The following is a 15,861-nucleotide window of genomic DNA, read 5'->3' on the forward strand; positions in this document are numbered from 1 at the left end:
AATGTCATGAAGTGATCAAAAGGCACTGGTGTGAACTGAAACTCTGTCCAGGCAGCAAACAGATAAGGCCTTTAGGGCAGTGATCCTCAACACTGCTCCTTGAGAGCTGCAGACTGCATGTTTTTGTTCCAGCTCAGCAAAAAAACACATGATTCAGCTAATCAAGGGGACAATGATCAGTTGATTAACTGAGTCAGGTGTGATGGCACTAAGCTAGGGCAAAAACCTGCAATACTACTGTGGCTCTAGAGGAGCAGGACTGAGGGTCTCTGCCTTTCAGAATAGAGAGAGCCTGCGGACACACATTTTCCTGGTTATGTTGTGTCAGCAGATAAGCCCAGCTTTAGTGAATGTGATCAGAATTTTGCCATTATATAATGATGTGCTGCTATAAGCCCTAGTGCTGTAGGCTGCCATCATTCAACCATTGTTTAATGCTGTAATGCAGAGAAAGGCTTAGGGAGATTTATGCAATGAGTGGTACGGTAATCTGCATCAGAACACATTTACCAGTGAGTGACTCTTTACAACCAACTATACATCAGATGTGTATCTATCAGGTGGTGATGTATAGTCACTGAATCTCAGGCTATACATCTTCGGCTTGCAAGCCGAAAGACACCATCCCAACCATGAAGCACAGGGGTAGCAGCATCATGTTGTGGGGGTGCTTTGCTGCAGGTGGGACTGGTGCACTTCACAAAATAGAAAAATTATGTGTATATATTGAAGCAACATCTCAAGACATCAGTCAGGAAGTTAAAGCTTGGTCGCAAATGGGTCTTCCAAATGGACAATGACGCCAAGCATACTTCCAAAGTTGTGGCAAAATGGCTTAAGGACAACAAAGTCAAGGTATTGGAGTGGCCATCACAAAGCCCTGACCTCAATCCTATAGAAAATGTGTGGGCAGAACTGAAAAAGTGTGTGCGAGCAAGGAGGCCTACAAACCTGACTCAGTTACACCAGTTCTGTCAGGAGAAATGGGCCAAAATTCACCCAAATTATTGTGGGAAGCTTGTGGAAGATTACTCAAAACGTTTGACTTAAATGAAACAATTTAAAGGCAATGCTACCAAATACTAATTGAGTGTATGTAAACTTGTGACCCACTGGGAATGTGATGCTGAAATAAATCATTCTCTCTACTATTATACAGACATTTCATATTCTTAAAATAAAGTGGTGATCCTAACTGACCTAAGACAGGGATATTTACTAGGATTAAATGTCAGGAATTGTGAAACACTGAGTTTAAATATATTTGGCTAATGTGTATGTAAACTTCCCACTTCAACTGTATCTATACCTTTTTGGTTACTACATGATTCCATGTGTTATTTCATAGTTGTGATGTCTTCACTATTATTCTACAATGTAGAAAATAGTAAATATATAGAAAACCCCTGGAATAAGTAGGTGTGTCCAAACTTTTGATACGTACTGTATATATACACACACTGAACAAAAATATAAACAAAAATTTCAAAGATTTTGCTTAGTTACAGTTGATACAAGGAAATCAGTCAATTTAAATAGATAAATGATGCCCTAATCTATGGATTTCACATGACTGGAAATACAGACATGCATCTGTTGTAAAATGGCGCCGGAGAAGAAGGCAGATGATTTACATGCCCCCAGCCGATTGTGTTATTTTGTTTGTTTATTTGCATTTTTGTAACTTGTTTTTTAAACTTATTTTGTACATAATGTTGCTGTCTCTTATGACCGAAAATAACTTCTAGACATCAGGATTGCGATTATTCACCACGGACTAGCAGAATCCTTTTTTCCTTTCATGACTCTGACGAGTCCAACGTGAAGGATATACTGCTTCCCCCGGGAACATGCACCGATCCCCATGATCTGCGTGAAGAGGAGGCATAGAGAGGGGTCCGAAGTGATCAAGGTGATCAAATAAACCCCCACTTCCCTCCATTCTGCGAGCAAATGTGCAATCCTTGGAGAATAAAATTTACTAGTTACACGGAAGATTAAACTACCAACGGGATATTAAAAACTAACACCTTATGCTTCACGGAGTCATGGCTGAACGACGACAACATCAACATACAGTTGGTTGGTTATACAATGTACCTGCAGGATAGAACAACGGTGTCTGGTGAGACAAGGGGCGGCGGACTATGTATTTTTGTAAATAACAGCTGGTGCACGATATCTAAGGAAGCCTCAAGCTATTGCTCGGCCTGAGGTAGAATATCTCATGATAAGCTGTAGACCACACTACCTACCTAGAGAGTTTTCATCTGTATTTTTCGTAGCTGTTTACATACCACCTCAGTCAGAGGCTGGCACTAAGTCAGCATTAATTGAGCTGTATTCCACCATAAGCAAACAAGAAAACGCTCACCCAGAGGCGGCGCTCCTAGTAGCCGGGGAATTTAATGGGGAAAGGGAAACTTAAATCCATTTTACCAAATTTCTATCAGCATGTTAAATGTGCAATCAGAGGAAAAAGAACTCTGGACCACCTATACTCCACACACAGAGACACATACACAGCTCTCCCTCACCCTCCATTTGGCAAATCTGACCATAATTCTATCCTCCTGATTCCTGCTTCCAAGCTAAAATTAAAGCAGGAAGCACCAGTGACAAGATCAATAAAAAAGTGGTCAGATGAAGCAGATGCTAAGCTACAGGACTGTTTTGCTAGCACTGACTGGAATATGCTCCGGGATAACTCCAATGGCATTGAGGAGTACACCACATCAGTCATTGGCTTCATCAATAAGTGCATCGATGACATCATCCCCATAGTTACCGCACGTACATACCCCAACCAGAAGCCATGGATTACAGTCAGCATCCTCACTGAGCTAAAGGCTAGAGCTGCCGCTTTCAAGGAGCGGGACTCGAACCCAGAAGCTTAGAAGAAATCCCGCTATGCCCTCCGACGAACCATCAAACAGGCAAAGTGTCAATACAGGAGTAAGATTGAATCGTACTTCACCGGCTCTGACGCTAGTCGGATGTGGCAGGCCATGCAAACCATTACAGACTACAAAGGGAAGCACAGCCCAGAGCTGCCCAGTGACACGAGCCTATCAGATGAGCTAAACTACTTCTATGCTCGCTTCGAGGCAAATAACACTGAAACATGCATGAGAGCACCAACTGTTCCCGGAAGACTGTGTGATCACGCTCTATGCAGCCGATGTAAGGTCAACATTCACAGGGCCGTTGGGCCACATGGATTGCCAGGACATGTACTGCGAGCATGTGCTGTGCAACTGGCAAGTGTCTTCACTGACATTTTCAACCCCTCCCTGTCCCTGTCCGAGTCTGTAATACCAACATGTTTTAAGCAGACCACCATAGTGCCTGTGCCCAAGAACACTAAGGTACCCTGCCTAAATGACTACCGACCTGTAGCACTCACGTCTATAGCCATGAAGTGCTTTGAAAGGCTGGTCATGGCTCACATCAACACCATCATCCCAGAAACCCTAGACACACACCAATTAGCATATCGCCCCAACAGATCCACAGATGATGCAATCTCTATTGCACTCCACACTGCCCTTTCCCACCTGGACAGAAGGAACACCAATGTTCAACACCAAAGTGCCCTCAAAGCCCACTAAGCTAATGACCCTGGGACTAAACATATCCCTCTGCAACTAGATCCTGGACTTCCTGATGGGCCGCCCTCAGGCGGTAAGTGTAGGTAACAACACATCCGCCACACTGATCCTCAACACAGGGGCCCCGCAGTGGTGCGTGCTCAGTCCCCTCCTGTACTCCCTGTTCTCTCATGACGGCATGGCCAAGCACGACTCCAACACCATCATTCAATTTGCTGATGACACAACAGTGGTAGGCGTGATCACCGACAACAACGAGACAGCCTATAGGGAGGAGGGCAGAGACCTGGCCATGTGGTGCCAGAACAACAACCTCTCCCTCAACGTGATCAAGACAGAGGAGACTATTGTGGACTACAGAAAAGGAGGACCGAGCACGACCCCATTCTCATTGACGGGGCTGCAGTGGAGCAGGTTGAGAGCTGTGTCCACATCACCAACAAACTAACATGATCCAAGCACACCAAGACAGCCGTGAAGAGGGCACGACAAACCTATTCCCCCTCAGGAGACTGAAAAGATTTGGCATGGGACCTCAGATCCTCAAAAGGTTCTACAGCTGCACCATCGAGAACATCCTGACTGGTTACATCACTGTCTGGTATGGCAACTGCTCGGCCTCTGACCGCAAAGCACTACAGAGGGTAGTGCGAACGGCCCAGTACATCACTGGGGCCAAGCTTCCTGCCATCCATGACCTCTATACCAGGCGGTGTCAGAGGAAGGCCTTAAAATTGTCAAATACTCCAGCCACCCTAGGTATAGATTGTTCTATCTGCTTCCGCATGGAAAGCAGTACCGGAGCGCCAAGTCTAGGTCCAAGAGGTTTCTAAACAGCTTCTACCCCCAAGCCATCAGACTCCTGAACATCTAGTTCAGGGGTGCTTCTACATCTGCATTGCTTGCTGTTTTAGGTTTTAGGCTGGGTTTCTGTTCAGCACTTTGTGACATCAGCTGATGTAAAAAGGCTTTTGAGTTTTGCCTGCCATATGAGTTATGTTATACTCACAGACATCATTCAAACAGTTGTGGAAACTTCAGAGTGTTTTCTATCCAATACTGCTAATAATATGCATATATTAGCATCTGGGACTGAGTAGGAGGCAGTTCACTCTAGGCACATTATTCATCCAAAAGTGAAAATGCTGCCCCTATCCCAAATAAGTGTTTAGGTATCTGTGATCAACAGATGCATATCTGTATCCCCAGTCATGTGAAATCCATAGAAATGTATTTATTGCAATTGACTGATTTCCTTATAACTGTAACTAATTGTTGCATGTTGCGTTTATATTTTTGTTCAGTGTATGTTTGAGCTTCTTTTGAAAGCATAAGTTGAATTGACAATATTATTGACATTGTTAAATTCGATTTTCATAACAGCCAGCTAGGGGTACGTTCGTAAATTCTTCTGTTATTCTGCGCTTTTGCACACTCAAATGAGAGTGCTCTGAAATTGAGTAGATAGCCAGAGCGAATTTACGAATGCGCCCGAGGACTGATGGTCTGGTTAGCTAAACAAGCAAGTCTGTTTGTTTGGTTACCAAGGCAACTAATGTAGCTGTGCTAGCTACCTCAGTGGAAGTTGAACATATTTTTACCTGCAAATGAACCAATTTCTTGCAGCAAATGTGTTAAATTGTAGGCATGGTATAAAAGGGATAATCAACTCAGTAGTCTATGCGTTCTCAACTCGGGGTCTATGCGTTCTCCGTGGAAGGTTAGGTTACACCTTCCATATCATTCATTATTTTCCATAGAACGCATAGCCCGTAGTTGATTCTCCCTTAAATATCAACAATTAACTAATTATGACATGGTGTTAGTACAGTAAATGTGCTTCAGATATTGAATATATATATATCTCACTTGATGTTGCCCTCTATACCACCCTTTTCCCCTCTCTGCTCTCTACCTCTCTCACCCTCTCTCTTTCTATGTGCATGTGTATTATCTCTCTAGCTCTCACTCTCCATCTCTTTCTTCATCTCTCTCTTACTTTTTCACACATCTGATCCCTTTTCCACCCCAAAAGGATGTTTTATCCTTTAACCCCCCCCCAGAATTGATCTAAATTCACATCAATGACATGAACCAGACCAGTGTGAACCAACAGTGTTTTACCACTGCAGAGGAGAGAGCGGGGTGGGTAAACAGGTCATATCCTCTGAGCTAAATTCATTAACTAACGGAAATGGCCAGCGAGAGATAGATAAGTTAAGTAGTGATTGGAAGTCACAGCTGTGTGAATCTGTCACTGTGGAGAGGATGTAGCTGGAGCACAATAAGAGAAAAGAGTAAACCCATGATGAACACAAACAGGTCTCTGAGAAACAGATGTGACTCATCACTGCTACTGCTCAACCTTATGAAACACTAACCTGACATAGCCTTGGATAGAACAAGTGGTTTAACTCTCTCGTGCGCGCTCTCGTTCTCTGTCTCTCTCATATTTGTGTTTTACATTGTTTGCATTGCTATTACATCTGTGCCCACAGCCCTGTCTTCTTTATTATGAGAATAAACTGTGTCTTATCAGTGTTTTTCCTGGTGTCTGGTTAGCTATGCAGGACATGTGATGACTGCTAATGTAAATATGATCCAGGTGCCTATCTCTCCCTGCAGGGCAGCCAAGAGGCTGTCTGTTTATTAGTTAGGAGACCATCTCAATTGTCTAGAAGGGCTTCATCTGCTCACCAACTTCACTGATCAAACCTAGCCAATGTGTAAGCAATATAGTGGATGCCTATTATATTTACAATTTGCATTCACCAGACCAGTTCTTTCATGTCAATGCAGTTGAAGGAAAGAAGATAATGAAAGTAGGCTATTTTAGAGTACTGAGAATTATGTTCTAGACCCAGTAAGAGAGAATCATCATGAATGAAGACATTTCTGGTGCCAGAATTGTACCTATAATGAACCCAAGTTTAGTTGACTTTCAGTTTTATAAAACATTCATTTCACATGAAAGGAAAATGGCATGTTGCAGTATAGAAGTGCCTCTAACTTGTCTTTGAGAAACTTTCCCAACCAGCAATATAGTTACTCATGGGGACTATTATTGTTATTATCTAAAATACCAAACAATAACAGCCCTATGTTTGAGACAACTTTGTGTGTCTGTGTGTATGTGTGTGTGCTTGCGTAGGGTGCAGCCGTGCGTGTGTCTGTGTCCGGCTGGGTCTGATATCCTGGTTTGTTTAGGTACTGGTTCATGTCTGTGATAAGGCTAAGTGTCCAGAGCAATAGAGCAGGGCAGTGATCTGGTGTAAACACTATCACACACACAGATAACTGTTGATTAAAACAAATACAAAAGATTGTTAGTTTATACAAAATAAATACCTGATAACAGGAATAGAGGAATGAATAATACAGATAGAAAATAATAGTCAGGGATAGAGAGACAGGGAGAGAGAGAGAGAGAGAGAGAGAGAGAGAGAGAGAGAGAGAGAGAGAGAGAGAGAGAGAGAGAGAGAGAGAGAGAGAGAGAGAGAGAGAGAGAGAGAGAGAGAGAGAGAGAGAGAGTCCGATTGTAAATATAAATGGATAAAGCCATCGATTACTTGACACCATTCATTCTTATGTGAAGACTCAATAGCACATTTAAAGGCAAGGAAGTACGTTTTTAGCTTGCTAAAATGGTGTCTTCTGGAGACATAATATACACAGATTGAGCTAGTCCAGGAAGTGATGTTGCAGGCTAGCTCAGTGCTTCCCTATCTTATTGACTATCTCAAGTTGGAGAACAACCGGGTTACTGCAGGCTGCTGTTAGAATCTAAATTATCCTAATAACTTATTCTGTGTACGATTTTAAAATAATCGGTTCAAGGACATACACTATATATACTAAAGTATGTGGACACCCATTCAAATTAGTGGATTTTAATATTTCAGCCACAACAATTGCTGACAGGTGTATAAAATCGAGCACAGAGCCATGCAATTTCCATACACAAACATTGGCAGTAGAATGAATGGCCTTACTGAAGAGCAGAGTGCGAGCCAGGCCTAACGGCCCAACATCTGTGCCCTAGCTCACTAATGCTCTTGTGGCTGAATGGAAGCAAGTCCCCGCAGCAATGTTCCAGCATCTAGTGTAAAGCCTTCCCAGAGAGTGGGGGCTGTTATAGCATTAAAGTGTGACTAACTCCATATTAATGCTGATGACTTTGAAATGAGATATACGACGAGCAGGTGTCCACATACATTCGGCCATGTAGTGTACATCTGGTGTAATAGAAGCAACTATTGGCACCATGATTGTCTTAGACTTTTTGTTTATTTACATGAATATTTCTCAAGAAGATTGCCATTTTCTCATTCACTATAATGGGGGATCCTGCTTTTCTGAAAACAACAGCCTGCAGGACCGCGGTTGGCCTTGAACATCTTTGGCTTCAATGAGAGGAAGAAGTCGTTCTCCCTGGTGTGTGTCCAACATTAAACTCAATAAGGTTTGAGCCAGTGATGGCTGAGAGTCGAGGCTAAGACGTGTTAAATCCATTCAGACTACAGAGAACTGATGATTTAAAAGTCCATTCGGGCGGCAGGGTAGACTAGTGGTTAGAGTGTTGGACTAGTAACCAGAAGGTTGCAAGTTCAAACCCCTGAGCTGACAAGGTACAAGGATATTCTGCCCCTGAACAGGCAGTTAACCCACTGTTCCTTGGCTGTCATTGAAAATTAGACTTTGTTCTTAACTGACTTGCCTAGTTAAATAAATAAAAATTCACAGATCACACAGCCTGGAACTAAACCAATAATCAAGCACTCCTGTCTATTAATGGCTATGGACAGGACGCTTCAGAATTGTCAATGTTTTTAATGATGCAGAACTTTGTTCCGATCAAAGATATGCTTGACCTTGAAGTTCACCTGCTTTAATGCATAAACATGGGGTGAGTCACTGGATCGCCAGGGAGGAAGCAGGGAGAGGAAGGTGAACCAGGGGTGGACAGCTCTCATCCTCAAGGGCTGCACTGTCCACTGGCCTTCATTCCTACCTTTAATCAGATACTGATTAACCAATGGGGATTATTATTGCCATGGCAATAGGTACTGATTTATTCATTACAAATGTCATGAAGTGATCAAAAGGCACTGGTGTGAACTGAAACTCTGTCCAGGCAGCAAACAGATAAGGCCTTTAGGGCAGTGATCCTCAACACTGCTCCTTGAGAGCTGCAGACTGCATGTTTTTGTTCCAGCTCAGCAAAAAAACACATGATTCAGCTAATCAAGGGGACAATGATCAGTTGATTAACTGAGTCAGGTGTGATGGCACTAAGCTAGGGCAAAAACCTGCAATACTACTGTGGCTCTAGAGGAGCAGGACTGAGGGTCTCTGCCTTTCAGAATAGAGAGCCTGCGGACACACATTTTCCTGGTTATGTTGTGTCAGCAGATAAGCCCAGCTTTAGTGAATGTGATCAGAATTTTGCCATTATATAATGATGTGCTGCTATAAGCCCTAGTGCTGTAGGCTGCCATCATTCAACCATTGTTTAATGCTGTAATGCAGAGAAAGGCTTAGGGAGATTTATGCAATGAGTGGTACGGTAATCTGCATCAGAACACATTTACCAGTGACTCTTTACAACCAACTATACATCAGATGTGTATCTATCAGGTGGTGATGTATAGTCACTGAATCTCAGGCTATTCTATAGAACAGAAAGGTGGCTGGTTAAAAAAATGTTAACTAAAAAGTGAACAATCATATGATCCTAAATAAATACTAAATATCTATATACAGTTGAAGTCAGAAGTTTACATACACTTGGGTTGAAGTCATAAAAACTTGTTTTTCAACCACTCCACAAATTTCTTGTTAACAAACTATCATTTTTGCAAGTCGGTTAGGACATCTACATTGTGCACGACACAATACATTTTCTAACAATTGTTTACAGACAGATTATTTCACATATAATTCACTGTATCACAATTCCAGTGGGTCAGAAGTTTACATACACTTAGTTGACTGTGCCTTTAAGCAGCTTGGAATATTCCAGAAAAGTATGTCATGGCTTTAGAAGCTTCTGATAGGCTAATTGACATAATTTGAGTCAATTGGAGGTGTGGATGTATTTCAAGGCCTACCTTCAAAGTGCCTCTCCTCTGTATTTCAAGGCCTACCTTCAAAGTGCCTCTTTTCTTGACATCATGGGAAAATCAAAAGAAATCAGCCAAGACCTCAGAAAAAAATTGTGGACCTCCACAAGTCTGGTTCATCCTTGGGAGCAATTTCCAAACGCCTGAAGGGACAACGTTCATCTGTACAAACAATAGTATGCAAGTATAAACACTATGGGACCACGCAGCCGGCATTCCGCTCAGAAAGGAGACACGTTCTGTCTGTACTTTGGTGCGAAAAGTGCAAATCAATCCCAGAACAACAGCAAAGGAATTTGTGAAGATACTGGAGGAAACAGGTAGAAAAGTATCTATATCCACAGTAAAACGAGTCCTATATCGATATAACCTAAAAGGCCGCTCAGCAAGGAAGAAGCCACTGCTCCAAAACCGCCATAAAAAGAGCCAGACTATGGTTTGCAACTGCACATGGAGACAAAGATCGTACATTTTGGAGAAAAAGCCCTCTGGTCTGATGAAACAAAAATAGAACTGTTTGGCCATAATGACCATCGTTATGTTTGGAGGAAAAAGGAGGAGGCTTGCAAGCCGAAAGACACCATCCCAACCATGAAGCACAGGGGTAGCAGCATCATGTTGTGGGGGTGCTTTGCTGCAGGTGGGACTGGTGCACTTCACAAAATAGAAAAATTATGTGTATATATTGAAGCAACATCTCAAGACATCAGTCAGGAAGTTAAAGCTTGGTCGCAAATGGGTCTTCCAAATGGACAATGACGCCAAGCATACTTCCAAAGTTGTGGCAAAATGGCTTAAGGACAACAAAGTCAAGGTATTGGAGTGGCCATCACAAAGCCCTGACCTCAATCCTATAGAAAATGTGTGGGCAGAACTGAAAAAGTGTGTGCGAGCAAGGAGGCCTACAAACCTGACTCAGTTACACCAGTTCTGTCAGGAGAAATGGGCCAAAATTCACCCAAATTATTGTGGGAAGCTTGTGGAAGATTACTCAAAACGTTTGACCCAAATTAAACAATTTAAAGGCAATGCTACCAAATACTAATTGAGTGTATGTAAACTTGTGACCCACTGGGAATGTGATGCTGAAATAAATCATTCTCTCTACTATTATACAGACATTTTATATTCTTAAAATAAAGTGGTGATCCTAACTGACCTAAGACAGGGGATATTTACTAGGATTAAATGTCAGGAATTGTGAAACACTGAGTTTAAATATATTTGGCTAATGTGTATGTAAACTTCCTACTTCAACTGTATCTATACCTTTTTGGTTACTACATGATTCCATGTGTTATTTCATAGTTGTGATGTCTTCACTATTATTCTACAATGTAGAAAATAGTAAATATATAGAAAACCCCTGGAATAAGTAGGTGTGTCCAAACGTTTGACACGTACTGTATAAATACACACACTGAACAAAAATATAAACAAAAATTTCAAAGATTTTGCTTAGTTACAGTTGATACAAGGAAATCAGTCAATTTAAATAGATAAATGATGCCCTAATCTATGGATTTCACATGACTGGAAATACAGACATGCATCTGTTGTAAAATGGCGCCGGAGAAGAAGGCAGATGATTTACATGCCCCCAGCCGATTGTGTTATTTTGTTTGTTTATTTGCATTTTTGTAACTTGTTTTTAAACTTATTTTGTACATAATGTTGCTGTCTCTTATGACCGAAAATAACTTCTAGACATCAGGATTGCGATTATTCACCACGGACTAGCAGAATCCTTTTTTTCCTTTCATGACTCTGACGAGTCCAACGTGAAGGATATACTGCTTCCCCGGGAACATGCACCGATCCCCATGATCTGCGTGAAGAGGAGGCATAGAAAGAGGGTCCGAAGTGATCAAGGTGATCAAATAAACCCCCACTTCACTCCATTCTGCGAGCAAATGTGCAATCCTTGGAGAATAAAATTTACTAGTTACACGGAAGATTAAACTACCAACGGGATATTAAAAACTAACACCTTATGCTTCACGGAGTCATGGCTGAATGACGACAACATCAACATACAGTTGGTTGGTTATACAATGTACCTGCAGGATAGAACAACGGTGTCTGGTGAGACAAGGGGCGGCGGACTATGTATTTTTGTAAATAACAGCTGGTGCACGATATCTAAGGAAGCCTCAAGCTATTGCTCGGCCTGAGGTAGAATATCTCATGATAAGCTGTAGACCACACTACCTACCTAGAGAGTTTTCATCTGTATTTTTCGTAGCTGTTTACATACCACCTCAGTCAGAGGCTGGCACTAAGTCAGCATTAATTGAGCTGTATTCCACCATAAGCAAACAAGAAAACGCTCACCCAGAGGCGGCGCTCCTAGTAGCCGGGGAATTTAATGGGGAAAGGGAAACTTAAATCCATTTTACCAAATTTCTATCAGCATGTTAAATGTGCAATCAGAGGAAAAAGAACTCTGGACCACCTATACTCCACACACAGAGACACATACACAGCTCTCCCTCACCCTCCATTTGGCAAATCTGACCATAATTCTATCCTCCTGATTCCTGCTTCCAAGCTAAAATTAAAGCAGGAAGCACCAGTGACAAGATCAATAAAAAAGTGGTCAGATGAAGCAGATGCTAAGCTACAGGACTGTTTTGCTAGCACTGACTGGAATATGCTCCGGGATAACTCCAATGGCATTGAGGAGTACACCACATCAGTCATTGGCTTCATCAATAAGTGCATCGATGACATCATCCCCATAGTTACCGCACGTACATACCCCAACCAGAAGCCATGGATTACAGTCAGCATCCTCACTGAGCTAAAGGCTAGAGCTGCCGCTTTCAAGGAGCGGGACTCGAACCCAGAAGCTTAGAAGAAATCCCGCTATGCCCTCCGACGAACCATCAAACAGGCAAAGTGTCAATACAGGAGTAAGATTGAATCGTACTTCACCGGCTCTGACGCTAGTCGGATGTGGCAGGCCATGCAAACCATTACAGACTACAAAGGGAAGCACAGCCCAGAGCTGCCCAGTGACACGAGCCTATCAGATGAGCTAAACTACTTCTATGCTCGCTTCGAGGCAAATAACACTGAAACATGCATGAGAGCACCAACTGTTCCCGGAAGACTGTGTGATCACGCTCTATGCAGCCGATGTAAGGTCAACATTCACAGGGCCGTTGGGCCACATGGATTGCCAGGACATGTACTGCGAGCATGTGCTGTGCAACTGGCAAGTGTCTTCACTGACATTTTCAACCCCTCCCTGTCCCTGTCCGAGTCTGTAATACCAACATGTTTTAAGCAGACCACCATAGTGCCTGTGCCCAAGAACACTAAGGTACCCTGCCTAAATGACTACCGACCTGTAGCACTCACGTCTATAGCCATGAAGTGCTTTGAAAGGCTGGTCATGGCTCACATCAACACCATCATCCCAGAAACCCTAGACACACACCAATTAGCATATCGCCCCAACAGATCCACAGATGATGCAATCTCTATTGCACTCCACACTGCCCTTTCCCACCTGGACAGAAGGAACACCAATGTTCAACACCAAAGTGCCCTCAAAGCCCACTAAGCTAATGACCCTGGGACTAAACATATCCCTCTGCAACTAGATCCTGGACTTCCTGATGGGCCGCCCTCAGGCGGTAAGTGTAGGTAACAACACATCCGCCACACTGATCCTCAACACAGGGGCCCCGCAGTGGTGCGTGCTCAGTCCCCTCCTGTACTCCCTGTTCTCTCATGACGGCATGGCCAAGCACGACTCCAACACCATCATTCAATTTGCTGATGACACAACAGTGGTAGGCGTGATCACCGACAACAACGAGACAGCCTATAGGGAGGAGGGCAGAGACCTGGCCATGTGGTGCCAGAACAACAACCTCTCCCTCAACGTGATCAAGACAGAGGAGACTATTGTGGACTACAGAAAAGGAGGACCGAGCACGACCCCATTCTCATTGACGGGGCTGCAGTGGAGCAGGTTGAGAGCTGTGTCCACATCACCAACAAACTAACATGATCCAAGCACACCAAGACAGCCGTGAAGAGGGCACGGTTTCTGGCAGTTTGTGCTGAAAAACTTTGGTTGTGCAAACCCACAGTTTTATCAGCTGTCCGGGTAGCTCGTTTCAGACCATCCTGCAAGTGAAGAAGCCAGTTGTGGAGGTCCTGAGCTGGCATGGTTACACGTGGTCTGCGGTTGTGAGGCTGGACGTAGTGCCAAATTCTCTAAAGTGACATTGGAAGCGGCTTATGGTAGATAAATGAACATTCAATTGTCTGACAACAGCTCTGGTGGGCATTCCTGCAGTCAGCATGCCAATTGCACACTCTCAAAACTTGAGACATTTGTGGCATTGTGTTGTGTGACAAAACTGCTCATTTTAGAGTGGCCTTCTCTTGACCCCAGCACAATTGTGATGCTGTTTTAATCCGTTTCTTGATATGCCACACCTGCCCGGAAATTGAGAAATGCTCACTCACTACCAGGGCTGTAAACACATTTGTGCACACAATTTGAAAGAAATAAGCTTTTCGTGGGTATGGAACATTCTGGGATCTTTTATTTTAGCCCATGAAACATGGGGCCAACACTTTACGTGTTGTGTTAATATTTTTGTTCAGTATATATATTCAATACAGTGGGTTGATGCTTGCCAGAGTGCAACCCCCCTATTGTTGTCTCTCTCTTAAATATAGAACTTACAAATAATGTGATTTTTTTCAATATAGGTTTAGAAATAAAGGGACATATATGTAGTGTACCTTCATTCCCAGCTGAACCTTGATTTCCACCTTCTGTCTCTTCTGCTCCAGAATGCTAAGCAGGTACTCTTGAAACACTCCTATCTTCGTGAAGAAGTGCTCGTTGTGCCAGCAGCCCTCCATGTTATCAAAGTCCACCCCCAGTTCGAGCAGGAACTCCACACTGCGCGGGTCCAGGGCAATCTGCTGGGGGCGGCAGAGCAGCGCCGTGCGGTACCTCTCATCCAGCAGCGTGAGCTTCAGCACCTTCCCCGAGCGAACAGCGACTAGCGCGGCCGTTAGCCCCACGGGACCCGAGCCCACTATTAGAACCGAGATCCGGGCCCGCCATTGCCTGATCCCGTCCAGGCTCACTTTGACCACCACGTAAAACACCACGGCCACCAGAGTGCTGAGCGCGGTGTCGTAGGCGAGAGCCCGGTACTGTTCCTCTGTTTTCTCCTTGTTGATGCTGTTGAGTCCGGTGCTCTCCGTCGGCAGCCCGTCCATGCTGTGGCTAGATATGAGCATTTATCACTTAGACTTGTTGGAGGTAGAGAGAGCTTTCTTACATGCGCACAGTCACGTAACTGTCGCCTTGGTCAGTGCTCTTCAGCAGAGAGAGAAACGCAGCGTCTCCCCACACAGACCCATCCACTCAACGAGACCAGCTGCGACCAAACACACATTATCTTCTCTTCTCCCGCAAGTAAAGTCACAGTTGGCTAGACGTCCCAGGCATGACACTGTTGTGAATAAATTATTCAATCAGTTGCGATGTATTTCAAAACCATAAAACAAAATAACTGACCGAAAAAGCGATACAGTATCGCTTTACCGTCTATCTCCAGCCGCGGTAAGTGTAGCAATTACACGTTAACGAGCGCCGGGCGTCCTGCCCTGTGGTCACAATCAGGTCCTGCAACAAGTTCAGAGGGCATAAACTCAAAAGAGACCAGTTTCACCCGAGTGTAAAACAATTAATCCGTTTGAATAGGGTCTAATTGACTTTGACTGTGAGTGAAGTGTAGGCTATTTTCAAAGTCAAATATGCATTCCATTAATGTTGTCCATCTGGTCAGTGGCCACATTGCTTCCAGCCCTTTATGTGACCTGCTGCAACACTAACTGCAGTCTGTCTGCAGGTCTGGACAATCAGCTCTGGGTTTATTTCAGGGGCTATTGATTCTCTGTCTAAAACTAGGCATGTCGATTAGCTCCGACCTCTATCTCTCTCTGTAATGACATGGCTGTAACCTAAAACACCATCAGTGTATATTGCGGTTGACCTCCCCAGTAGAGTGTCTGGTGGAATTATAGTAATCAAACGGAGAGACTTTTAAGATTTCTTCAAAAAAATCAAACGTCATCATTTAATT

General features: G+C 43.6%; 1 protein-coding gene across 2 annotated transcripts in view; it reads right to left on the minus strand.

Annotated features, from left to right (window-relative positions):
- si:dkey-234i14.6 (uncharacterized) overlaps window positions 1-15,572 on the minus strand; it is a 47,080-nt gene extending 31,508 nt beyond the window's left edge. The window contains exon 1 of one of the 2 annotated variants that reach the window (XM_035789553.2): window positions 14,504-15,572. In XM_035789553.2, the coding sequence (XP_035645446.1) occupies window positions 14,504-15,013 (510 nt within the window). In that variant the 5' untranslated portion in view covers window positions 15,014-15,572. The remainder of the gene's footprint in view (window positions 1-14,503) is intronic. The other variant, XM_052465883.1, reaches the window with a different exon arrangement.
- Between the last annotated feature and the right edge of the window lie 289 nt (window positions 15,573-15,861).

The sequence above is a fragment of the Oncorhynchus keta genome, chromosome 17 (genome assembly GCF_023373465.1).
Source record: "Oncorhynchus keta strain PuntledgeMale-10-30-2019 chromosome 17, Oket_V2, whole genome shotgun sequence".
Taxonomy (NCBI): Eukaryota; Metazoa; Chordata; class Actinopteri; order Salmoniformes; family Salmonidae; genus Oncorhynchus; species Oncorhynchus keta.